The 27,016-nt window shown below is 42.8% G+C and overlaps 1 protein-coding gene across 16 annotated transcripts in view; it reads right to left on the bottom strand.

Moving 5' to 3' along the window:
* COL26A1 (collagen type XXVI alpha 1 chain) overlaps positions 1–27,016 on the bottom strand; it is a 213,325-nt gene that overhangs the window by 144,966 nt on the left and 41,343 nt on the right. For 8 of the 16 annotated variants that reach the window (XM_087889179.1, XM_087889181.1, XM_034420885.3 and 5 more), the window contains exons 2-3: positions 21,907–22,029; positions 10,621–10,718 (exon numbers count right to left, since the gene is read on the bottom strand). In XM_087889179.1, the coding sequence (XP_087745305.1) occupies positions 10,621–10,718; positions 21,907–22,029 (221 nt within the window). Of the gene's footprint in view, positions 1–10,620; positions 10,725–21,906; positions 22,030–27,016 lie in introns of all 16 variants that reach the window. The other 8 variants (XM_034420886.3, XM_034420887.3, XM_087889174.1 and 5 more) reach the window with 1 other exon arrangement.

Genomic DNA, 27,016 nt, shown 5'->3' with positions numbered 1-27,016 from the left:
GTAACCACTTAACCATCACCAGCTGGTGGGCACCTCCTTAATGCTAAAGGCTACAGATTGTTTAGATTATAATTATCTCAGGAATTTTAATTCTTAACCAGGCAGCTGACAAAAAAAAAAAAACCTCCAGCCTGTGAAGAAATCTTTCTGGCAGTTCACTCAACTCTATGTCATATGTGAGCTTTAAATCATCACGTTTTCCTCTTTAGGGAAAGAGTTCCCTCTATATTCATGAGATGTTCTCCTTCCTATGGAATATGTCATGTCTGTGTTGACACACGGCAATTTCACAGAGCTATTTTCTGAAATCCCACTCTAGGAGACTTTTTTTTTCCTGGCCTTCTAAACTATGGGCCGATCCTTCTTTTGCTTTTGTTCTTAGTTGAATTGCACCAGAACTGGGCCCTCAACAAAAGAGAAGCAAATGTCCATTAATTCTATAATATCCTACTTTAATGCAAGTGTTGGTTGTCTATCACATTTCTATAACCCCCCCCCCCCCAATCTCACCTAAGTGAGTTTGGGCAGTTTATCTCTCCATGCTTATCTCAGGCTTCCTGGTTAAACCAGACAGGAAATACAATTAGATGAGGTAATTCTTACTTTAAAGTAAGATACATCGACAGAATTTTGCAAATCTGAAAGAACAAAACTTCCTGTTACCACTTTTAACTGCTTGGTCCGTTAGGGAGGATCCTTTCTAAGTTTCTTTTTCTGACTGTTAAGCCACTGGGGCTCCTGCCTCTTTTAGCTGATTTTCCTAAGCAAATCTCTTCCTCTCTTTCCCACATTCTATTACAATTTACTAGAACGGGATGGGGACATGGTGGCTCAGTGGCTAAGATGCTGAGCTTGTCAATCGAAAGGTCGGCAATTCAGCGGTTCAAATCCCTAGTGCTACGTAATGGGGTGAGCTCCCGTTACTTGTCCCAGCTTCTGCCAACCTAGCAGTTCGAAAGCACGTAAAAAAAATGCAAGTAGAAAAATAGGGACTATCTTTGGTGGGAAGGTAACAGCGTTCCATGCGCCTTTGGCGTTTAGTCATGCCGGCCACATGACCATGGAGACGTCTTTGGACAGCGCTGGCTTTTTGACTTTGGAACTCCCCCTAGAGTTGGGAACGACTAGCACATATGTGCGAGGGGAACCTTTACCTTTAGAATGGGACAGGCTATAAACTAAAATTATGCAGCTGAACTTCTGGGGTTCCCAATTCTTATTTTGAGTTCCTAATTATTAGGTCTCACCCAATAATAAGTCTTGAAAAGGTAAAAAAAGGCATGATGTTGGACCAGTTTGGTGCTCACGCTAAACTTAAGTAAAAAAAATATATACAATTGCTGCACTCATACAATAAGTTGCACCAAACAAGCCTGGAGTAACACAAGACTTTAATACATACAATAGACTAAGAAAATAGCTAGGTTTTCACAACATACTGAACTGAAAACAATCCAACCCCATTTTAATGCTAACCTAAAAAATTATGTATACCCATTCAAACCATGACAAGGAGGTTCAGAAAATAAATCACTAAAGGGCCAACTAGGGAAGCGTAAGAAAGTAAATTGAGAAATCAATTAAACAAACTTTAATTCATGCTGATTTGTTTCGCATCTTATATGTGGATCATAGTGGTCTTTCTCCAAATTCTGTGAAGCACTTTGACTTCAAATATATAGCAATTTTTCAAAATACATAATTCAGTATAAAGATATCTAGAAAAGTATATGTTGAAGTAAAATCCTCATCTAAATAGCAATAGCAACAGCACTTAGACTTACGGTATATATTGCTTCACAGTGCTTTACAGCCCTCTTTAAGCAGTTTACAGTGTCAGCATATTGCCCCCAACAGTCTGAGTCCTCATTTTACCAACTTCGAAAGGATGGAAGGCTGAGTCAACTTTGAGTCAGTCAGGATTGAACTGCTGGCTGTGAGCAGAGTTTGCCTGCAATGCTGCATTCTAACAATTGTGCCTCTATGGCTCTCTCTAAATGTGCAACTTATAAGAATGTGGTCTATACATTTTAATAAAATTATCACTTTAAAAAAATCCATTCACTAATGCAAAAAGAGAACACATTTATGAATTAATAATTGAATGATAAGTAAACTCTGGGGGCCATCTTTAAGATCCAAAGACCTCAGTCACTGCTTACTTAATGGTTGCACAGATACCTTTTCCAGTAATAAAGCAGATGAGCCGAGTTAATGAGGAGAGAATCTTGACCTGCTTCCTCCCCACAAACCTAGATATGTAATTTTCTTCTTAATGGTATTTGTGAGGGGGATTGTTCACCAAACAATTAGGCTGATCCAACAGGCCCAAAAGAAAAATGTGGCAGCCATAAGTGTTCTACAGGCTATTGAGATTTGCACTGCTGGCCTACATATTCTATGACTATCACTAAATGTTGTATCTTATGATTCTTGATGAATGTATTTTTTTATATACACTGAGTGCATATGCACCAGAGACAAATTCCTTGTGTGTTCAATCACACTTGGCCAATAAAGAATTCTGTTCTGTTCTGTTCTGTTCTGTTCTGTTCTGTTCTGTTCTACTCTACTCTACTCAAAGGGGAGCGGGGAGGTCATTTCAGCAAATCACAATTTACCAGAGAAAAATAATATGATGTGTAATGTTTTCCAATCTTAGAACATTTCAAGATGGGATTTGTAATTCCAAGGCTTACAGTTTTTATTGGAGCTCTATATTGGTTTTATCTCATCCTCAGAACAAACCAGGAAAAAAAACACTTTTGATTCGATCTAAAAGCTATTGATTTTAGGCTGGCTAGTCTAGTTCCAATGATTTTCTTTTCCTTTCCCCACACCCTTATCTCCTCCTTTCTGAAAGGAAGAGACAATATTCCTCCAGTTGCCTGACCCTTCATCAGTTTCAACAATTTCTCAAAGATACTACAAGTGACATATAAATTGATTGTTTGATGTAAATAAAAAGGTAGACCATTAGCTGGTTCCTTCAGTTCAATTCCTCTGGAGATTTAGGTATTCCCCAATCATATTTCTTTTATGTACACTGAGGGCATATGCACCAAGTACAAATTCCTTGTGTGTCCAATCACACTTGGCCAATAAAAAATTCTATTTTATTCTACTATATTCTATTTGAACTGAGATGGCGCAGTGGTTAAAGTGCAGTGCTGCATGCTACTTCAGCTGATTGCTAGCTGCAGTTCGGCAGTTCAAATCTCACCAACTCAAGGTTGACTCAGCCTTCCATCCTTCCAGGTAGGTAAAATGAGGACCCAGATTATTGGGGGCAATAGGCTGATTCTGTAAACCACTTAGAGATGGCTGTAAAACCACTATGAAGCGGTATATAAGTCTAAGTGCTATTGCTATATATCAGGTAATCCCAAACTTCCTTTCTGTTCTTTAATCTTGCTCTTCACAATTACCTGGTGAAACACATTACATTCAGGGGAGTCAAACTCGCGGCATCATGGTGGTGCCATGTGACATACGGGACTTTTTCCCCCTTCGCTAAACCGGGCATGGGCGTGGTCAACGCATGACGCATCTGACCAGCGGGTCGCAAGTTTGACAGGCCTGCTCTTATTGGCGACAACAGAATCAAAATAAGAGCTCTGGCTTTTCTTTGTACCCTGTTAACATTTTTATGTCTTCATTGAGTTGTTGGTTTATTGATTCTTTTCTCTTTTTATTTTAGATAGTCGAGAGCAAACTTCTTGAATTCAAAACAGCTGTTTCAAGATCAGGATTGGTTATTCCAAACTTAAAATATTTATCGGAGCCATTTCAAGCTCAGAATGTTTCCAGGAAAGTTGGAAGGCTTCCTGTCAGGATGGAACAGCCCATTTTTAAACTTGAAACAACTTTCAAACTCAAAAGCTTTCACACTTATAATGGTTTCAACAACTCTAATATTACAAACCTTTATAAAAGCCTTTTTTATTGTTTTTAGCATCCTTTGTCAATTTTAGCTCATTCTCACATTTCTTACACCATTTCTGTAGTTTTCATCCATCCGTATGCATGCAGTATGCTCAGGGTCAATTCCCACACACCTGGGCAAGTTTAAGAAAGCCAGAACTACATCAATTTCAGTAAAGTACCTTTAATGGTAGTCCTGAGGTAAACACAGAGTCTTGAAACCACAAGAGGAATTTCCAACCCTCCTTTAGGTTGGCTGGGGAGTTCTGGGAATTAACGACATCCACACAGCTTGAAGTTACCAAATGTGAAAAACAGAGTGAATTTATTATGCTAGCTTTAGAGTCTGAAATGTCCGACTCAAAAGAGAGTCTGAATTTTCGGGCATCTGGGCTGAGTTGCCATTTGTAAGATAAACTGCCAATGGCCTCACCTTTTATCTCTTCATTAGATCTGCTTTCCCTTCCATTTCTTTCTCAGCTTCCCTATAATCTCTTATATTAAGTGATCTATCCCTCTTTATGTATCTTTTTGGCTTTCAAATCTCCACTAATATTTTGTGAAGCCATATTAGCTTTTTCTGTTATTCTCTTTTTTATCCTCTGTGGAATTGTTTGCAATTATGTTTTCAGTATTTCCTTTTTGAGGATGTCCCACCAAATTCTGAGATCTTTTCCCATTAACATACCTGCCATGGAATCCTGCAATGGAATCTTGTATTGAGATTTCATCTGCTATTCCATGGTATGTTTGTTTTTTCATGAAATCACTGGAAGGATTGTGCTTGGCAGACTTTGTATTCCAACAGAAATTCCATTTCTGTTGGGTGGAGCGGTGGTCACAGGTGCATGCGTGGGGGTGGAGCACAGGGGATGTGACGAGCCCCCTCACAGCCCATTTTTGGGCCCAGGAGGTTACAGGGAGGCCTGCTAGTCCAAAAATGGGGACTGGGGGGTCGCGTGCGTATACACGGCGGGTGAGGGGAGCATGGGGGGTGTCACGTGCGCATGTGTGAAGGGCGGGGGGACCCATGAGGGGTCACATGGGCACATGCGCAGGGGGGCGCATTGCATCATCATCATCATCATCATTATTATTATTATTATTATTATTATTATTATTATTATTAATTTTATATACCGCCCTTCTCCCGAAGGACTCGGGGCGGTGAACAGCCAGCAGATAAAATACAGAAAATACAAAAATTAAAACATATTAAAAAAACCAATTAAATTAATTTGGCCCACAGTTAAAACACCCCCATATTAAAAACCCATAATTAAAGCAATTTAAAAAATATGGTCAGGTCAGCCCATCTTGATGAAACAAAAAAGTCTTTAAGGCACGGCAGAAAGTGCGTAGATCCGGGATCCGCCGTATCTCCGGGGGCAACTCGTTCCAGAGGGTCGGTGCCCCCACAGAGAAGGCTCTCCCCCTGGGGGCCGCCAGCCGACATTGTTTGGCCAACGGAACCCTGAGGAGCCCCTCTCTGTGGGTGCCAGCACACACATGTGCTGTCGCACGTGCACACGCTTTCGGCACATGACGAGAAAAAGATTAGCCATCACTTCCTATAGGTAGCCTGTTAGGTCAAGAAGTGAGTAGTGGTGGTGGTGGTGGTGGTGATGCCAGGGGAAACATATATGGGAGAGAACAACAGAGATGAAATTCTTTTGATCTATGCCTTGTGGGGAAGCTGCGAAAGATTGTGAGGAGGCTGGGAAAAGGATGGAAGGGTGTTCTGCCCCAGCTCCGGATTTCTGAGAATATTGACACACACCAACGGTCCTTATCAAATATATTAAGTAGCAAGAATAAACAAGACCGGCAAAGGTTGGCAACCAGCCCAGAAAACAAGATATGATAAACCAAAATACTCTGATAATAATACGAGTTGTTTTCAGCAAGAACGCACTAGCTGCATGCGACTTAAATAGGTTAAGGGAGTGGCTAATTATCCTCAAGCCTTACTCTTGAGGAGACCTCCTCCTCCTCCTAAGTAGCCACTCCTGCCTTCTGGCAGCCCTGCGTGCTCGAGCATTGAGGAGAGGCTCCTCCACTTCACTCTCTCCACTTGAAGGAACCTCTGAGGTTCTGAAGGCCCTGGCTGAGTCTCTGCCTCTGGCACCACATCCTCTTCAGCCTCCTCGCTGTCCAACGTGAGCACCGGCTGCGCAGGCTGCTAGCACAACCCCACACCAGCCTCCTCATCGTCGGGATCAGCCACGATCCGCGCAGGCCGCTGGAGGGCCACAACAAAGGGAGAGTAGACATAAACATTCGAGAGAGAGAATGAAAATCCTCAGGCAGCTTATCTCATAAATGGCAAGCTAGCCTAGATAGTAAGATATTTTGGAAGGAACATTTAAATTACTGTACTCAAACAGTCTCTACAGTACTTCAATTAACTCACTATAAAAGAAGATGGGAAATTCTTCTTATAGTTTCCAATATTATGTATTTACCTAATATACCGAAATCTCATTATGTTTTGATGTGCTGCATGGGACTTGACAGAAGCAAAAAAAAAGGGAAAGAACTAGAAGCATGCTCTTGTCAGAATGGGACAACTTGGTGAGGCCAACTCGCCACAGCCAACTCACTGTAGGACAACTCACTGTGGGGCAGCTCAATAATTCAATTTAAATATTTAAAATTATTTTAATTTTTGTCATTCACATTTCATTTTGTCCCTCCTTTTGCGTCCTTTCTTTAATGATTCTGTCCCACCGTTTCATCAATAGTAGTGTAACTCTGGTCCTGAAGTGAGTAGTATGGTGCGTTGGCCACGGCATGTTGTCCCGCAGCAAGTCGGTGACAATGAGTTGTCCTGCAACAAGTCGGCCCGCACTGAGTTGTCTTAGACCTTGCTCTTGTTGACAGCAGGGTAAATAAGGTGAGTTTATTCAGCAAGGTTCTCTGTCAACTCCAGTATTATCCTTCAAATAGGTACCATTGTCCTTGAGGGAGCAGTTACATGAACTGGGGCTCCTCCTGAACTGAAAGCCTTGGTAGTACAGTGGTCTAAAGCATCCTGTTATTAATACAGCTGCCTGCAATTACTGCAGGTTCGAATCTTACCAGGCTCAAGGTTGACTCAGCCTTCCATCCTTTCTAAGGTAGGTTAAATGAGGACCCAGTTTGTGGGGGCAATAAGCTGACTTTGTATAAATATACAAAAGTATGAAGGCTATTGCTTAACGCATTGTAAGCCGCCTTGAGTCTCCAGAGAAGGGCGGCATATAAATCAAATTTAAAAAAAAAAAAGCAATTTCCAGATGGATGGGTGAAAATCTAGCTAGGAAGGCTGTCATCTAGCTTTGGCTGATACATCAGTTGTGGCCCGACTTGGAGTGAGAGGACTTTGTAACTCATATTGCGTAACTACCACTCACAAATCGCACTTCATCCAAAACAGAACAGCTCATATATTAATGGGTTCTGGACACACATCCCTCTGTGTTAGGGGTCTTTCACTGGTTGTCAATATGTTTCTAGATGCAATTTAAAGGAGTGAATTTAATTTATAAAACCTTACATGGTTTGATGCTACAGCATCTTCAAGACTACTTTTTTCAAATAGAACCCACCAACCTAAAGACAACTCAGAAAAAATTAGTAATGTCTATCAGTAACAGTGTGGTCAATGCCTGGAATGCACTACCTGACTCTGTAGTTTCTTCCCCAAACCCCCAAAACTTTAACCTTAAACTGTCTACTGTTGACCTCACCCCATTCCTAAGAGGTCTGTAAGGGGTGTGCATAAGTGCACCAGTGTGCCTACCATCCCTGTCCTAATATTCCTTTTTACTTACTCTTTTCATGTATTCAAATTATGTTTAGACTTTTACCTGTTACCTTATCTTAAATGGGTGGTGAGCCGAGGCTAGGAGAAGCTATTTCTCAGTACAATAATGCATTTTTATTTATTTGTTCAATTTTTATGGCTGTTCATCTCAATCACTGACTCTGGGCAGCTAATGGTCTTACATTATGGAACAGCTTCACCCAAGAAACTAGATAAGCCTTGACGTTATTTGCCTTTCTGGAAACAAGATAAAACAAAAATCTTCTGAAAGTCTTTTTAAATTTGATGTAATGAGGGAACGCAACATGTGTGTTTATATTGCTCTAAGTTGCTGTTTTTAATTTTGGTATTGTACTATTATTTGGTATTTTTATGATTAGACATTTTGTAATTATTTTCATACCCTGCCAAGAGTGGCATGATTGCAGCCATTTAGAAACTAATAAACAAATGAACAAACAATGGAAAAACCAAGAACCAAGAAGAGGGTTGACAGAAAAAAAAAAAACAGCAACAAGAGAGAGAAGAGAATTGAGAAATAGCAAATCAATGGGTTTTATTGCAAGTCTCACCCTTAAAATTCATAGCAGAGCAACCTTTACTGAAAAACAGTGGGTTTTCCTCTTGTGTATTTTAATAATTATGCAATTATAACTGTAATAATAGATGAATCAAAAGTGGTTTTTATTTTGAAAAGGCAACTGGGCTGATTTTTTGAGGAAAAAGACAAGATATTTCGTTTCCTATTCTGGAAGCTTCATCAGTTGAATTGAATGCTGTGGGAGATAGAAGCAACAGTAATAGCACTTAGACTTACGGTATATACCACTTCACAGTGCTTTACAGCCCTCTCTAAGCAGTTTACAGAGTCAGCATATTGCCCCCAACAATCTGGGACCTCATTTTACCGACCTTGGAAAGCTGAGGCAACCTTTAAGCATAATTATTGACAGTTAAGATTAGTTGCAAAGAAAACACAATCTTTCCATTTCCATTTCCCCACAATCACCATCCTGTTAGAACCTATCATTCTCCCTCCCACCAACTAATCTAACTAATAATTGTCAATAACTGTCCTTCCATCTCCCACAGCATCCGATACAACTGATGAAGCTTCCAGAATAGAAAGCGAAACGTCTTGTTTTTTTCTCAAAAAATCAGGCCAGTTGCCTTTTCAAAATAAAATCCACTTTTGATACAACTATAATTGCACTTAACAATGAACTAAAGGGCCACTATCAGTGAGCTGTTGGACAGCATTACTTAGTCTGTTGTGTGGATGTTTGGGTGATTTAGGGGTGGGGAATTATGGTGGGGGGGGGTGTTTGGGGATTGTTATGTGTGTTGGACCTGGTCTTTGGGTGTTAAGTGAATTTCGTTGTATGGGTATACTGTGTATACACGTACAATGACAATAAAGTTATTATTATTATGATGATGATCTGGATCCGTGCTGGCGAACCTATGGCACGCGTGCCACAGGTGGCACACGGAGCCATATTAGTGGGCACGCCAGCTCAGCTCTGGGGCGCATGCGTGCGCCGGACAGCTGATTTTTGGGCCTTCTGGGCCCACCAGAAGTAGGGAAACAGGCTGTTTCCTGCCTCTGGAGGCCTGGTGGGAGGTGGGGAAGGCCCGTTTTTCTTTCTTACCTGGCTCCAGATCCTTTCTATGGATATGGGAAGGGCGAAAACAGCCTTTCCCACTCCCTTGGAGGCCCTACGGAGGCTGAAAGGGCCCATTTCCCGACTCCCGGTGGAACAGGAAGTGACTTTTTTCCTGTCCCCAGCCTCCAGAGACTCCTAGAGAGGCTCCTACAGACTCCTAGAGAGGTTCTGGAGGCTGGGGACAGCAAAAAACATCACTTTCTGTCCCACCAAGAGTTGGGAAATGGGCCCTTTCAGCCTCCGTAGGGCCTCCAAGGGAGTGGGAAAGGCTGTTTTCGACCTTCCCAGATGCATAGAAAGGATCTGGAATCAGGTAAGAAAGAAAAATGGGCCTACCAGGCCATCATGTGCCAGGAGCGGGGGTGGGTGGGGTTGCGTGCGCATGCGCGTGGGCACGTGTATGCGCGACCCTCCCCCCGCTCCCCCGTCTCCTGGCACGCGATGGCAAAAAGGTTAGCCATCACTGATCTGGATAATTGAGAATCTTCATAGACATTTGCAATAAAGGATATACATATTAAGAAAATAGGCATGTAGATCTATAGAATACAGAAATATAAAAATATTCAGTAGTTACTATAGGTCACTGTTTGGTCAGGGTGTTTAGTGGCATACATCTACTATCTGTTTGACCACATGTGAGTTGCTAGGAGCCATCTTGTAACATATTTGGTCATATAACAGAGACTAACATGGTGGAAATGTGTATAGAACATGAGATGCATAGTGCTTCTGTCCATTGCCATGGGAGTTACAATAAAGATAGTTCAATTTCAGTGCCATGTACTGAGATTTCCTAATTAGTTGTAGACTAATGCAACATGGGAGAAAAAAAATCTAAATAGCACATGATACATCACTTAAAATTAGTATGGCTTACAAGCCATAAAAGCATACATCTATGAAATCCTCAGAAATTTAACTCTTGCTTAAGGGTAAACACAGATGAAACTCTCATAGGATCACAGTCCAGTATTTCTAATCTAAACCAGTAAATCCTCCCATTTCTAACTACTAGCATATTCCAGTCTCCCATGGTCCATAGAAGGTGGGCCTACATCCATAGTCTCCATGCTGAGATTCATGCTGAATAGGGTTGTAAGAATCCAAGTCAACACAACTAGAGGACACCAAATGGGAGAAGGCTGGATGTATATACTCACAGCTTCATAGACACAGCCTCTTGATGGGCAGTGTCTGTCAAGTATGCAGGAGTCTTACCTTCCTCACAGTTGCTTCCAGTGAAACCAGGGCAGCATCGCCATTCAAGAGCAGTTACTGTTCGGTAAGCTATCTTGTACGTGGGTCGGATGAGGGTCCTGTAACTAACACAAGCAACACGTCATCCACAATATTCAGTCCAAACCTGCCAACATCAGTAGCTGCTCATAGGAACAAGGTCAAATCCAGGGAGTCCTTGATTAACAATCACAACTGAGCCCAAAATTTCCATTGCTCATCAAGACAGTTGCTCAGTGAGTTTTGCCCCATTTTATGACCTTTTTTCACCACAGTCGTTAAGTGAATCACTGCGGTTGTTAAGTTAGTAACACTTTTGTGAACGGAATCTGCCTTTGCTTGCCAGAAGGTTGCAAAAAGTGATCACATGACCCCAGGACACTGCAACCGTCATAAATACATGCCAGTTGCCAAGCGTCCATATTCTGATCATATGATCATGCTGCAACTATTGTGTGAAAAACAAAATAAGGAATTTTTTTCCGTGCCATTGCAACTTTGAATGGCCACTAAATGAATGTTTGTAAGTCAAGGACTACCTGTACAGTTTTAAGCAGCCCAGTTCAATATACGTCTACAGATAGAATTCAATGGGATTATTCCGAGGTGACTAAAAAATTGCACTCTATATTATATATATATAGAAGAGACTGGACTGCCATCTGTCAGAAATGGTATAGAACAGTGATGGCTAACCTTTTTGCCATCGCGTGCCAGGAGAGGGGGGGGCAGGGGAGGGTCGTGCGCGCACGTGCCCACGCGCATGTGTGTACAACCCCCTCTCCCCCCCCCCCGCTCCTGGCACATGATGGCCTGGTAGGCCCGTTTTTCTTTCTTACCTGGTTTCAGATCCTCTCTGTGTATCTGGGAACGGCGAAAACAGCCTTTCCCACTCCCTTGGAGGCCCTACGGGGTTATTATTATTATTATTATTATTTCCATACAATCCAATTTCTTACAAATCAATTAATTATATTTACCAATAATAATAAACCAAATAATTTCCCCCATATATTCCTCCAAACCACAACTTAACCATTTCTGCTTTCAACACAATATACAATTAATAGTATTTTAATAGTGTTTTAAAATCTTGAACTCTCCTCTTTTCCCCTAAATTTCCCATTGTTTGCACCTACCTTTTTTGGTGAGGAAAAAGAAAAAGAAATCTCTCTCTGCCTCATTTTGCCACGTTGCAACAACAGCAAAGCCAACAGCCTGCTTTACTTTCCATTTCGTTTTTCAGCATAGTTAGGGGGAAAAAAATCAGCACTCTTTGCAAGCAAGCAGCAGAGCCCTGAGCAAAACAGCTGAGAGCAAATTAGCTGAGAGTCGGGAGCCGATCTAATCAAGGGCTAATTAGCCTATGTTGAAGCTCCGCGGGCCAATAAAATTACAAAAAAACACCGAACCATTTGTTAAATTGCTGGCTCGCCCGCCTCTCGCCCACCACTATTTATTGGCAATAAATAGTGGTGTGGAGGGGCAGGGCAAGCCAGCAATTTAACAAACACAGAATCTCACCACTGGCTCTAGGGTGGCCCTTTGAAGCCCCGCGGCAAGAATTTAAACAGTTTTTTTTCCTCTAGCCATCAGCTGGGACTCAGGAGGCAGCAATAGATTGAGAGTGGGCAGGGTAAGCGAACGGCCGGCGATCCAACAGAGCAGAGAGTGAGGGTGAGTGAAGGTGTGGGGGGGCGAGAGAGGGCTTTGGCAACCCCTGTGAAATCGCCGTTCGACCCCCAAAGGGGTTGTGACCCCCAGGTTGAGAACTGCTGCTCTAGAAAGAGTGCAGAGAAGAGCAACAAAGATTATTAGGGGACTGGAAACTAACACATATGAAGAACGGTTGCAGGAACTGGGTATGTCTAGTTTAAGGAAAAGAAGGAGAGACATGATAGCAGTGTTCCAATACCCTCAGGGGTTGCCACAAAGAAGAGGGAGTCAAACTATTCTCCAAAGCACCTGAGGGTAAAACAAGAAGCAATGGGTGGAAACTAATCAAGGAGAGAAACAACCTAGAACTCAGGAGAAATTTCTTGACAGTTAGAACAATTAATCAGTGGAACAACTTGCCTGCAGAAGTTGTGAATGCCCCAACACTGGAAGATTTTAAGAAGAGATTGGACAACCATTTGTCTGAAGTGATGTAGGGTTTCCTGCCTGAGCAGGGGGTTGGACTAGAAGACCTCCAAGGTCCCTTCCAACTCTGTTATTCTGTTATTCTATTATTCTTTATTCATTCACCTTGTTTGTTTGTCTGCTTGGGAGACACCTCATTGGAATGTATTTCTGAAGATGCATGAAGGGAAGGGAAGGAAAAGGAAAAGGAAGGGAAAGGGAAAGGGAAAGGGAAAGGGAAAGGAAAAAGGAAGAGAAAGGAAAGGAAAGGAAAGGAAAGGAAAGGAAAGGAAAGGAAAGGAAAGGAAAGGAAGGGAAGGGAAGGGAAGGGAAGGGAAGGGAAGGAAAAGGAAAGGAAAGGAAAGGAAAGGAAAGGAAAGGAAAGGAAAGGGAAAGGGAAAGGGAAAGGGAAAGGAAAGGAAAGGAAAGGAAAGGAAAGGAAAGGAAAGGGAGGGGAGGGGAGGGGAGGGGAGGGAAGGAAAAGGAAAAGGAAAAGGAAGGAAAAGGGAAAAGAAAAGGGAAAGGGAAGGGGAAAGAGAAAGGAAAGGAAAGGAAAGGAAAGGAAAGGAAAGGAAAGGAAAGGAAAGGGAGGGGAGGGGAGGGGAGGGGAGGGGAGGGAAGGAAAAGGAAAAGGAAGGAAAAGGGAAAAGAAAAGGGAAAGGGAAGGGGAAAGAGAAAGGAAAGGAAAGGAAAGGAAAGGAAAGGAAAGGAAAGGAAAGGGAGGGGAGGGGAGGGGAGGGGAGGGGAGGGAAGGAAAAGGAAAAGGAAAAGGAAGGAAAAGGGAAAAGAAAAGGGAAAGGGAAGGGGAAAGAGAAAGGAAAGGAAAGGAAAGGAAAGGAAAGGAAAGGAAAGGAAAGGAAAGGAAGGGGAGGGGAGGGGAGGGGAGGGAAGGAAAAGAAAAGGGAAGGAAAAGGAAAAGGAAGGGAAAGGGAAAGGGAAAGGGAAAGGAAAAAGGAAGGGAAAGAAAAGGAAAGGAAAGGGAAGGGAAGGGAAGGGAAGGGAAGGGAAGGGAAAGGAAAGGAAAGGAAAGGAAAGGAAGGGAAGGGAAGGGAAGGAAAGGAAAGGAAAGGAAAGGAAAGGAAAGGAAAGGAAAGGAAAGGAAAAGGAAAGGAAAGGAAAGGAAGGGAAAGGGAAAGGGAAAGGGAAAGGGAAAGGAAAGGAAAGGAAAGGAAAGGAAAGGAAGGGAAAGGGAAAGGGAAAGGGAAAGGGAAAGGGAAAGGAAAGGAAAGGAAAGGAAAGGAAAGGAAAGGAAAGGAAAGGAAAGGAAAGGAAAGGAAAGGGAGGGGAGGGGAGGGGAGGGAAGGAAAAGGAAAAGGAAGGAAAAGGGAAAAGAAAAGGGAAAGGGAAGGGGAAAGAGAAAGGAAAGGAAAGGAAAGGAAAGGAAAGGAAAGGAAAGGAAAGGAAAGGAAGGGGAGGGGAGGGGAGGGGAGGGGAGGGAAGGAAAAGGAAAAGGAAGGAAAAGGGAAAAGAAAAGGGAAAGGGAAAGGGAAAGAGAAAGGAAAGGGAAGGGAAGGGAAGGGAAGGAAAAGGAAAAGGAAAAGGAAAAGGAAGGGAAAGGAAAGGAAGGGAAGGGAAGGAAAAGGAAGGAAAAGGAAAGGAAGGGAAGGGAAGGAAAAGGAAAAGGAAGGGAAAGGAAAGGAAGGGAAGGGAAGGGAAGGGAAGGGAAGGGAAGGGAAGGAAAAGGAAATAATAATAAATAATAATAATAATAATTTTATTTCTATACCGCCCTTCTCCCGAAGGACTCAGGGCGGTGTACAGCCAATTTAAAAACACAAGACACAACAATAATTAAAAATTAAAATAATTAAATAGATTTGGCCGATTTAAAACCCAAAAAATTAAAATACCCCAATTTAAAATTATTATATTGACAGCCCTGCCTGGCAGAACAACAGGGTCTTCAGTGCGCAGCAGAACACCCGGAGGTCGGAGATCTTACGTATTTCCGGGGGCAGTTCATTCCACAGGGTTGGGGCTCCCACAGAGAAGGCCCTCCCCCTGGGTGTCGCCAGCCGACAAGGAAAGGAAAAGGAAAGGAAAGGAAGGGAAGGGAAAGGAAAGGAAAGGAGAGGAGAGGGGAGGGGAGGGGAGGGGAGGGGTGGGGAGGAAAAGGAATAGGAAGGAAAAGGGAAAGAGAAAGGAAGGGAAAAGGAAAAGGAAAGGAAGGGAAGGGAAAGGAAAGGAAAAGGAAAGGAAAGGAAGGGAAGGGAAAGGAAAGGAAAGGAAAGGAGAGGAGAGGAGAGGAGAGGGGAGGGGAGGGGAGGGGAGGGGTGGGGAGGAAAAGGAATAGGAAGGAAAAGGGAAAGAGAAAGGAAGGGAAAAGGAAAAGGAAAGGAAGGGAAGGGAAGGGAAAGGAAAGGAAAGGAAAGGAAGAGAAGGGAAGAGAAGGGAAGGGAAGAAAAAGAAAAGGAAAAGGGAAAAGGGAAAAGGGGAAAGGAAAAGGAAAGGGAGACTTGTTGCTCTGTTAGGGAGATGGATGGTTTCTAAATCTGATTCAGTGGTGGTATTCAGCCAGTTCTATCCGGTTCAGGCAAGAACCCACCTGCCCGGATGTCATCCCGTCATCCGTCCCGTTTTTGACTCTCTGCGCATGCGCAGAAGGCCCTGTGCGCGCACACTCACATTTGCGAACCGGTAGCGAAGGTAAATGATATACCACCCCTGATCTGATTACATATGCATGCATGTGGAAAAAAGAGAAAGGGAGACAGACAAAGAAGATGGTAGAAACAAAATAGTTCTTCCATTGTTAACTCTGGCTTCACTCCCTATTGACAAATTCCTCAAACAAATATAGCTCTCAGCATACATATTCATACTGTACCACCACCACTCTGACACACATAAAGTTTCTATTACACATAGGAGTTTTTTTCAAGCTTTACTTAAATGATCAATTTAGGGACTAATTGAAATTTAAGTCTATACCAGGAACTTTCTTACTTCCCTTGCTATGGAGAAAGAATCAGGGCTTCTGTTTTATGTTTGCAGTGAGCCCCATCCTCAGCAGAGAGATGAAACCCCATGCCTACAATTTCAAATTGTGGCAATATTGTACATCGACTATTGTGCTAGAAAAATGTTGCCAAGGAAAACGTGGATCCAAATATGTCTGGGCTGCATATGCTAGCTGGGAAATTTGGAAATTGCAGGCTGACACATATGGAGGATATCAAACTGGGAAGGCTAGAGTGAGTGTTACACTGGGTAACCATAACAAATGTGTCTGGCACAGCTCACACAGTTATTTCCTAAGCACTGAGAGCAACACTATATTCTCCTTAAGCTTCTCCAAATATACTTTTTAAGCATGTGTAAAAATTACATCTGAATATAGTACATCAGGGGCTTATTGGATAACCCAAATGGGCCATTAGAGATGAAATGTAAAAAAAAAAAGGCTGCTAAGACAATACATCAAACCAGATTTCTTATCTAGCAGCACCTGTGGTGTTTCCTCCAGCATCAGCTGTTCATCTTCCTGAGCGGTCACTCTGGAGAAGCTCTGTCTATATAGCTACTAAGAGTCAGTATCAACTTGACTGGTGAGAGTTGGATATGATGGGAGTTGCATATAAGCAGTTGGAGCTAGGCATGATGGGAAATACATAGGTAAAGGTTCCCCTCGCACATATGTGCTTCTCGTTCCCAACTCTAGGGGGCGGTGCTCATCTCCGTTTCAAAGCCGAAGAGCCAGCGCTGTCCGAAGACATCTCCGTGGTCATGTGGCCGGCATGACTAAATGCCAAAGGCACATGGAACGCTGTTACCTTCCCACCAAATATAGTCCCTATTTTTCTACTTGCATTTTTTACGTGCTTTCGAACTGCTAGGTTGGCAGAAGCTGGGACAAGTAGCGGGAGCTCACCCCATTACGCGGCACTAGGGATTCGAACCGCTGAACTGCCGACCTTTCGATCAACAAGCTCAGCATCTTAGCCACTGAGCCACTGCATACTTTGGAAAATACATATAAGCGTACTAATACAAGTAGTCCTTGGCTTATGACAGGGCAGGCTCCATTACAGTCGTTAAGTCATGGCAGTCATTAAATGAGTTGCCCATGTGACCTAATTTAATAACCAAAATTCCTGCTCTCCCCATTGCAGTTATTAAGTGACTGCACAGGTCATTATGCAGAGCACAAGGTGTCTTGGATGGGAGAGACACTAAGAAGCTTAGCACAGGTCCAGGCCCACACCGCTTATGTCTGCCCTGGGCCTCCCAGAGCCCCCCAGACTCCATAAGGCAACCCATGTTCCACTTCCTGCCACATGGGTCCCCCAGGATTTGGGCCTGCTTCTGGCCCCGCTGGGACCCACACTCTCAACCCCACCTGTCACAGCTTGGTCTACTCACCTTTTCCATAGATCTCTTTCTAGAAGCAGCTGATCCACCACGTGGTTTTGGGACCAGTGACAATTCATTGTGTCTATTCCAAAATGGCGTCAGCTTCTAGGACGATACCACATGACTTCCATAGACTGATGAGCAAATTTCCCAGTTCTCCTTTCCAAAGGTGATCCATAACTTCGGTCAGGGGTTATACATTCCTTCATTCAACACTATAGTATTTTCAAACAGTCACTGAATGAATGAATGTAAGTCAAGCACTACAGTATCTGTTTCAAGTTCAACATCTGAATGAAGCCTCCTGGGTATTTCTGGTTAGACTAAAATAATCTCCATGGTTTTCTTATGCTGATGCTCTCAAATGGATTTTCCCTGCATTTTACTTTTTTTTAGAAATCTACTAAATGAAATACAGTCACATGCAGGGCTGTTTCTGAGCTCTACGCTCAGGATAAATTACCAAAAGGCATGTGCATTACTAGATGAGAAGCCTAGCTTACATTATCAACAGTACATGGCCACAAAATGTCACAATTACATACATTATGCAACAAACTCGTGGCAAAATGTACTGTAATTTTTCATAGAATAAAAAACATTAGCCAATTTTTTTTTAATATGTAAATTTTTCTCTTTCTTTTTGCTGCAAGAAAATGAAACAACTACCATATTTTTCGGAGCATAAGACGCACCTTTTTCCCCCCTAAAAGGGGGTGAAAATCTAGCTGCGTCTTATATATCGAATGTAGCCCCGCCCACCCACTGGCCCCCACCCTTTGGCCTCTGCCTTGCAGCAGTTACCTCCTTGCAAGCAAACAGCAAGAAAAAACCATTCCTTTCAGCTTCAGCACAGTCTAATTAGCACAAGTTGATTAGATCGGCCTCCCAACTCTCAGCTGTTTTGCACAGGTCTCTGCTGCTTGCTGCATAGAGGTAAATTGCTGGAGCAGATTTTTTTTTTCCTTGTGCTAATCAAGCTATGCTGAAAACGAAACTGAAACAGGCTGTTTGCTGTTTGCTGCAAGGAGGCAAAATGAAGGCTATTGCTTAGCGCATTGTAAGCTGCCCTGAGTCTCCGGAGAAGGGCGGCATATAAATCAAATTTAAAAAAAAAATGCTCAGAGGCAGAGGGAGATTTCTTTTTCTGCTTTTCCTCACCCAAAAAGGTAGGTGCGTCTTATACTCCGAAAAATATGGTAACTCTCTGGAAACAGTTAAAAAAACCAAAAGCATAGTGTGTGTGTGTGTTTGTGTATTTAATCTTTAGCCATATAACTGCATTAACGTTGCAACCTAATCTCCTTTTTCGCTATTTTTTCTTCATACTCAGGAGGGTATATAGCTGTCAGTATGGATGTTTTTTCACTTATCCAAAAAGAACAGCAACTTTTTCTGGCCCTGGACATTTTCCAGTACACTGTCCCAATCCATGAAAGTTGCAAGGCCACTCATCAGAATGATGGCATTTTTGTCAGAACTCAGCACCTTTTATTTTTTTCATTTTGATGTGGCATAACACATTAGTTGTATCCCCTCGAGCTAGAAAACAGAACTCAAGTGGACTTTCTCTCATAGAAGAGATAAGCAAGCCATTGAAGGGAGACATTCAAAAAAATATTTCCAGAGAAAGAGGCAAATGTGAGAAAGAACCTCAAAATAACCCTGCCTTGAATTTGTTTGGTATAAGATGTGGAAGAGAGGAATATTGATAGGCAAATTGTGTTATTCTGCCCTATAACTATAAAGATCATTCCTAGAAACTCTGCCATTCCTGTTTCTTACCTTCATCTACTGAAATACAGTTATAAAGTTCTCCAAAGACTGGAGCAACTACACAAGAAGCTGTACACCCAGTCTCCATTCTCTGGGAAACCTACCAGAAAAATTGGGGAGGGGGTGGGGGGAAGAGCTCACAATCAATTCCTGAATATCATTATGCAGTGGGAATTGTTTCGGACAGGCCAACCAGTGGAATTGCCTACAGACTGGTCCAAGGTGGGCTCTGTTCCTAGCCTGCTAAAAGAAGGGGCAGTCAAATGAGATATGCCATTCCTTGAGGGCAATGATGCATTGGTGGGTAATTGCCACAACTTCATGCAAAGATTTAGAGCTGCTTTTTCAGCCAGGAGAACTACAGAAAATTGAGTCACTAACTGAAGCATGGAAATTGCCAAATTTGGGAGTACAGGCAGTCTTTAACTGGTTTCAGCAGGTTCTGACCAGTTCTGGAGAACCGGTAGCGGAAATTTTGAGTAGTTCAGAGAACCGGTAGAAAAAATTCTGACTGGCCATGCCCCCATCTATCCCAGCTGATCGGGAGGAAATGGGGATTTTGCAGTAACCTTCCCCTGGATTGGGGTGGGAATGGAGATTTTACAGCATCCTTCCCCTGCCACGCCCACCAAGCCATGCCCACCAAGCCATGCCACACCCACAGAACCGGTAGTAAAAAAAAATGAAACCCACCACTGGTTTGAACCTAGAATTACGATTGTAAGTTGTTGCGGTCATACGTTGAGGCTGTAGGAGATGACCTTGTCAGAGGCATCACGTAACCAGATTCAAAGTTACAACTATTTTTATGATGGTCTTTTTAAACAAATGTGGTTGTTAAGTAAATCCTTTTTCACCAATGGTTGGGGTTTTTTTGCTGGAAACTGGACATAAACTCCACAAACCAGCAAAAAAATAAATAAATCATAAATCATGTTCATGTGACCACAGGACACCGCAAAGCAGTGGTGAAATGTAAAATTTGTTACTACAGGTTCTGTGGGCATGGCTTGGTGGAGGAGGTTCATGTGACTGGGTGGGCGTGGCCAACTTTTATTTTTTTACTTTTAAAAGCATTTTTTCTACAACCTTAAGAGGTTGAAGAAAAAATGCTTTTAAAAGCCTCTGATGATCAGGCAGCTCAGCTGGGATCGCCAGAGTCTTTTGAAGGCCGAAGAGGTTGTAGAAAAAATGCTTTTAAAAGTAAAATAAAAAGCCTCTGATGATCGCGCGGCTCAGCTGGACATGGGGGGAGTGCATGGATGTTTGCTACCGGTTCTCTGAACCACCCACCGCCATCGTTACCGGATTGGGCAATCTGGTCTGAACCAGGAGCATTTCACTCCTGCCACAAAGGGACATAACGTCAAACGTCAACTGCCCAAATTGCAATCACGTGATTCAGGGGGGACATTGTAATTCAGAAAATGGGTGATAAGTGGCTCTGACAAGATCTATCATAACTTCAAACAGTTGTTAAGTGACTAGTAATAACTCAAGGATTATCTAGAGGTGATTTCCTGTTGTTCGCCAGAGATGTGGTCTTTAGAACGATCTTAGCCTGACCAGTTTGGGAAAGACTTTCTGATAAGAGTGTTAATCAGCAGATGATTGAGGAGTTGAGGCACGAAGGAAATAATAGGAGGAGGAGATTTTACTACTATTTGTAATTCCACGCCCCCTCCCTCTGACCTCATTGGACAACAACCTCATAGAAGCCAGGCAAATATGGTTGATGAAGAGACCCTCATCTGCCATAGAGAATAGAATAGAATAGAATAGAATAGAATAGAATAGAATAGAATAGAATAGAATAGAATAGAATAGAATAGAATAGAATAGAATAGAATAGAATAGAATAACAGAGTTGGTAGGGACCATTGAGGTCTTCTAATCCAACCCCCTGCTTAGGCAGGAAACCATTTCAGACAAATAGTTATCCAATCTCTTCTTAAAAATTTCCAGTGTTAGAGCATTCACAACTTCTGGAGGCAAGTTATTCCACTGTTTAATTGTTCTAACTGTCAGGAAATTTCTTCTTAGTTCTAGGTTGCTTCTCTCCTTGATTAATTTCCACCCATTGCTTCTTGTTCTACCCTCAGGTGCTTTGGAGAATAGCTTGACTCCCTCTTCTTTGTGGCAGCCCCTGAGATATTGGAACACTGCTATCATGTCAGCCCTAGTCCTTCTTTTCATTAAACTAGACATACCCAATTCCAGCAATCATTCTTTATATGTTTTAGCCTCCAGTCCCCTAATCATCTTTGTTGCTCTTCTCTGCACAAACATAGAAGGATCTCTGTGTACACTTTTGCTGTGGATCTCAAGGACATGTATTGACACGTTTATATCTGCAGCATCTGCATTGATGTTTTGTGTAAAAAAAGAAAGATAATATTTTGAGAGTTGTGGAGTATGATAGACTTCTGAACTCTATGGCCTTTAGGAACCAGCACACTTTTCAGTTCTGCTGAATCACCTTCAGAAGGTAATCACTTTCACTACAGTATACTTTTAGGAATGAATTAAAAGAAACTAACAACATTATAACGTATACCAGGGGACCCCAAGTGGTGAGTGAACACGTGCGCACAGGCAGCTCCATTTGCACGAGTGGCAGGCACTCACGCTCGCCCATAACTCCAGCTCTGTGAGCGGTAGACGCTCGTGCAAATGGACCTGTGCGCCTGCCTGCCGCTCACACAGAATCCCTCACTGGGCCGCCAAGCCAGAAAGGTTGGGGATCACTGCAATTCAAGCTGACCAGGTAATAACACAAGAATTGCTCCGGTTTTCAGGTAGACCTCAATTCACATGTTTACAGATGTCTCTGAACGGAAGTGTAGATGATGTCAAAGAATGAAACCATTTCCAAACAACTATACAGATTCAGCAGATCATTCAAATGGGCTGCAGTCTTGCCAACCGTTGGCTTCTGTCAACACAGTAGAGTATTTATCCAACGCTATTTCTCTGTGGCTTGGATCAAAAAAACAGGTCTAAAACACAGTCCATTACCTCACTAAGTTGGCACAAGGTCCCGGCCACCGGCAGCTCTGATAAACCCTTTGGATCACTGTCTCCGAGCCATTCTGCACTTGACAGGAAACTGTCCGGGTGACTGTGTAGTGGCACCAATGACTGCGGAATAGAACAGAAGACAAATTCTGTTATTCAAGTTTAATTATTTGTTTTAGCTGTAGTTCGCTGCAAATTCCAAAGACAAGTCAACAAGTACCAATTACCAGACTAAGATTGAATGCATGCCCAGGGTCCAAAGCTTCAGCACAAAGTCAGGTTTACAAGTCCTTATTAAAAAGGGGACGCGGTGGCTCAGTGGCTAAGATGCTGAGCTTGTCGATCAGAAAGGTTGGCAGTTAGGCTGTTCATATCCCTAGCACCGCATAATGGAGTGAGCTCCCGTTACTTGCCCCAGCTTCTGCCAACCTAGCAGTTTGAAAGCACATAAAAATGCAGGTAGAAAGCATGTAAAAATGCACATAAAAATGCAAGTAGAAAAATAGGGACCACTTTGGTGGGAAGGTAACAGCGTTCTGTGCTCCTTCGGAGTTTAGTCATGCCGGCTACATGACCATGGAATTGTCATTAGACAGTGCTGGCTCTTCGACTTAGAAACGGAGATGAGCACTGCCCCCTAGAGTTGGGAACGACTAGCACGTATGTGCAAGGGGAACCTTTACCTTTATTAAAGGCCAACAGGAATGGGGCCAATATAATATTGGGGAGGGGAGGTGGTAGTGATGATATTCCAAGGGGCAAGGGTGGCTGTTGCAAAAAAAGGCTGATTTCTGGGCCCTGCCAGCCAACACTCCCTATTGGATGTTTCCCAGAGCATGCCCTTCCTTCCTGCCAGATTAGATAGGATAGAGAGAAAAAGTCCCATAAATGACTCAGTCCTAAACTAAGACTTAAAGGTTGCACCCATAAGCACACTTGGGCACCAATATACCACAAGCCGCCACATTTTGCATCAGTTCAAACTTCAGAATATTCCTCAAGAGCAGTCCCATGTAAAGCACATTGCAGCAGTCCTATCTGGAGGTCGTAAGCACATGAATGACTTTAAACAGGGCTCCCTGATCCAGGAATGAGTGAATTGGCCCAAAGCCTAAGCTCTGTAAAGGACCTCCTGGCCATGGCTATCATCTGAGTCCAGGAGACCCCCCAGACTGAACATCACGTCTGTCTGGGGCAGTGCCACCCCATCCAGAACCAAAGATGAAAGGTCCCTGAAACCAGAAGGTCCAAAAACTTAGAGCAGGGGTGTCAAACTGGCAGCCCACAGGTCGGATGCGTCAAGCACAGGCCACGGCCATCCCAGCTCCGCGAAGAGAAAAAATGACACAAAACATCACATGACAGCACCTGCAACCTAGAGCCATTCAGTTTTCCTTGGGCTGAGCTGAAGCTTGTTATACCCTATCCAGGCCCCCACAGGCTCCAAGCTCTGAACCTTGATAGTATCACTCAGGCAGCCTGAGGTAGAGATATAACCCCAAACTTTGGATGACCTCAACCAGCAGCTTCGTGCAGATATTAAATAGAGAGAGTACCAAGGGCCCTGAAGCAGCCCACAAAGGAGGCGTGGCCAGCGGGATCTCTCCCCCATTAACACTTACTGGAACCAATTCCAAAAGGAGGAGGAGAATCAACACAACACCCTGACACCCACTCCCACTCCTAGAGCTGGTCCAGAAGACTATCATAATCATCAAAGGCCACTGAGAGGTCAAGAAGAGCAAAAATGGACACACTACCCCCATCCTGCTCCCGGCAAAGGTCATCGAAAAGCATGATCAAGGCCATTTGAGTCCCATACCTAAGCCTGAACCATCATTGAAAATGCTCCCGATAACCCACTTCTTCCTCTGAAGCTTCAATGCATCTATTTTCTCTACAACATTTCCTAGAAAGGGAAAAGCGGAAACTGGATTAAAATTGTACAGGATGGTGGAGTTTAGTAATAGCTCCTTGAGGAGGGGGCAAACCATTGCCTTCTTAAGAGATAGAACTACCCTCTCCTTCGAGGGGCAGTTAATCACCACTGGAACCTAATCACATGTCCCTTCCTAAGAAGCCTCAGCCAGCCAGGAGGGACATGGATCTAACGGAGGTATCTGCATTAACAGCCTCAAGGACCATGTTCACTTTCTCAGTCTCAACAGGATCAAAGATAGCCAAGCTAGAACCAGCCAAAGTAACTTCCACACAACCTGCCTCAAGGCCAGAGACCAGCTCAGAGCAGATCTGATCAACTTTGTCCATTAGCCTAACATATTCTTTACATAGTCCTGTTAGTGAATCTTAGAATCATTTCCACCCAGAAGGCATGAGGTCACACAAACCAGGCCACTGGACAGCTATCTGGAGATGTAATAAGGGCAGAGAAATATTGACATTTCTCTGCCCTTAACAACTGTGTTGTTAAGCACAGTTGCTTAACAACTGTGGCAAAAATGTTGTAAAATTGGGGTCAACTCATTTAATACCTGCCTTACCCAGCAACGGAAATAAAGGTTTATCTGTAGATGGTGGTTGGTCTGCTAACATTTCTCTGCTAATATTTCTTATGCTCTTGTCATCTTGAGCATATTGTCAGGGTTCCAAATAATAGACCCATAGCAAGCAAAACTCCAAGGCAGGTAGATTCAACAGCGGTTTCCTCCTAATTAAAAGTTTGTCACTTTCTCAAAACAATCAGTCACATGGTCCAATCACGGCGCTGTCTGGTTGTCTGATAACATCACTCCGCCTTCCTCTGCCAGGTGTGAGAATATCCTTGGTTCCCAAGAGAAAGTATTTTGTTTTGGCTACAAAATCCCAGCTATCTAAAATCCACCCTCCCTATCCCTCAGCTCCAGTGTGGCAACACTGAAGAATCCAAGATGGCTTCGGTCAGGTCAGCTTCAGGGTTGACACATATATCCAGATAAATGTAATGTTGGCCATCCCTGAGCTACATTTAGTAAATGTATGGCATTACAGGAAGCCTTCAATATCGCTGGCTCAGACATGAGCCTGACTAGCTGGCCATCTTTTCCTTGCCAGGAAACACTGAGATAGGAAGATGAAGTAGAAAGTATACTACAGGAGGATTAAACTTTATAAAGTTTTGACACTGAGGAGGAGACCCTAGCTGTGTTTACATTACCCAACGCAGTTAAAATTTTGCATCCTGGGATGAAGGATTTCCTAGCAATAAAACAAACAAGATAATTAAAAGCTTCTCTCGGTCCCTTGGATGCATCTTCTCATCTTTAAGGGAATGACTCATGGCTTTGACCTCATGGGACTGTAATTTTATGACAAAGGAAGATGCATTTTAAAAAAAATATTTCAAGTGAATGAGGACTTGTGCAGAAAAAAAAATCTGCAACATCCAAGACAAAAATGCCCAGTTCACTTCAACCTTCTCTATTTGAACACCTTTTTTTTAATACAGCACTTATAGTTAGATTCTAAATTTACCCTAAATGGATTCTAATGTAGTGACATTAAAGTTTAAAAAAAAATACAAAAGGAGATTTTAAAATGTATTATTCCATGCTTCACAGAGACATCTAAGAATAGATAATGGTGAAGGAAAATTACTAATTTATTATCTGTTAAATATCACCTTAAAAAAGAATAAGCAAAAATGAAGAATGGAAGCAATAATTTCACAATTCCAAACACAGCTAAATGTAAGAAAAGGTCATATCATAGTTAAATGCTAAAAAACAAACAAAACTAGGCCCATTTCTGATGGTGGGCAGGGCAGATGTTTCTTCTGCTCCATATAAAGTGAATGAGGAAAATTTATGATGGGACAAGAAAGATTTCCTCAAAAGTTACACTTAAGATAACTGTTTAAATGATGTCTAAAGAGAGAAAAACCATTATCAAAACATAAAAAAGGATGCCAATATTTTTCTATCTTTTTAAACTGTTGAAAATTAACATACTGATTGTTCTGAGCCAAGCTTCCTGGGACAGTAAAAAGCACACGCTTAGTCCTAAAAACCCTCTTTTTATTTCAACTGCTGTGAATTCTGTTCATTCACAGCCCATAATGAGTCAGAAATATTTTGTAAAGAATCCAACAGAAGTCTGCCACAGTCTTTCAGGATAAGGCTGAAAAGCACCCACCTTTATCTCCCTTGACACGCTGCCAAAGACCTAATTGGCAATTAGCTTTGCAAGGCCACACGGAGCAGTCAAAACAGAGCTTCAGAATTCAAACCAACCAGAACGAACAAAGTTGCTTCCTGCAAAGTCTCAAGTGCCTTTGCTCCTCCTTTATGTCTTATGGGAGGGGCCAATCATCTCCAAGCCCCTCAGATACTCCCAAGTTATCCCTTTTGTCTTAACTGTTCTTGCCTTCTGACAGCTCTGCGCATGTGTGCACTGGGAACAGGTTCCCCCTGTTCCTCTGCCTCGCTGATGTCTGACTCTGGAGGCTCCAGAGGCAGCACATAACTCCCAGATGGCCCTGGCCCCTTCTCTGCCTCTGGCGCAGAGCCCTCGCCCGAGCCTTCCCCAGACTCCAAGATTGGCCCATATTCCTCCCCAACCTCCTCACTGTCCGACTCTGCTGCCAGCTCCGCAGACCGCCGGCACACCACAACACTGATAGACTCACAGGTTACTAAATAAAAATGTAAAATTTCAGGAATAAGGGGGGAAATCCTCTTACTTTGGTCCCTTGGTACTCAACTGCTTTGAAACTCGTCAAATTTAATACTGAACATATTTTGATATAACATTTTTGACCCACTACTCATTGTTTGTTTTGGTACTCAATGCACAAGCTAGAACTTATCGGTGTCAGCTGCCTTGTGATTCACTACATTATTCCTTACAGGAAAAATTTGTTTGGTACTCATTGTTTTTGGTACCCATCGCACCTCCCGGAACCAATTAAGGATGAGTACCGAGGTATCACTGTATTTTTCTTGAAAACATTGGGACAAAATGAAATATATGCAATACTGTACTTACTTTTTAAAGTACCCTTTATAGCAGTGATTTTCAATCCTAGCAGTTTTAAGATGCGTGGATTTCAGCTTCCAGAATCCCCCAGCCAGCAAGCACTGCTTCTCAACCTTAGTAACTTGAAGATAAATGG

The sequence above is a fragment of the Pantherophis guttatus genome, chromosome 1, assembly GCF_059756535.1.
Source record: "Pantherophis guttatus breed Tessera chromosome 1, ASM5975653v1, whole genome shotgun sequence".
In the NCBI taxonomy this organism is placed as follows: Eukaryota; Metazoa; Chordata; class Lepidosauria; order Squamata; family Colubridae; genus Pantherophis; species Pantherophis guttatus.
Note: the sequence above shows the minus strand (reverse complement) of the source record. Positions and strands in the feature narration are given on the sequence as shown.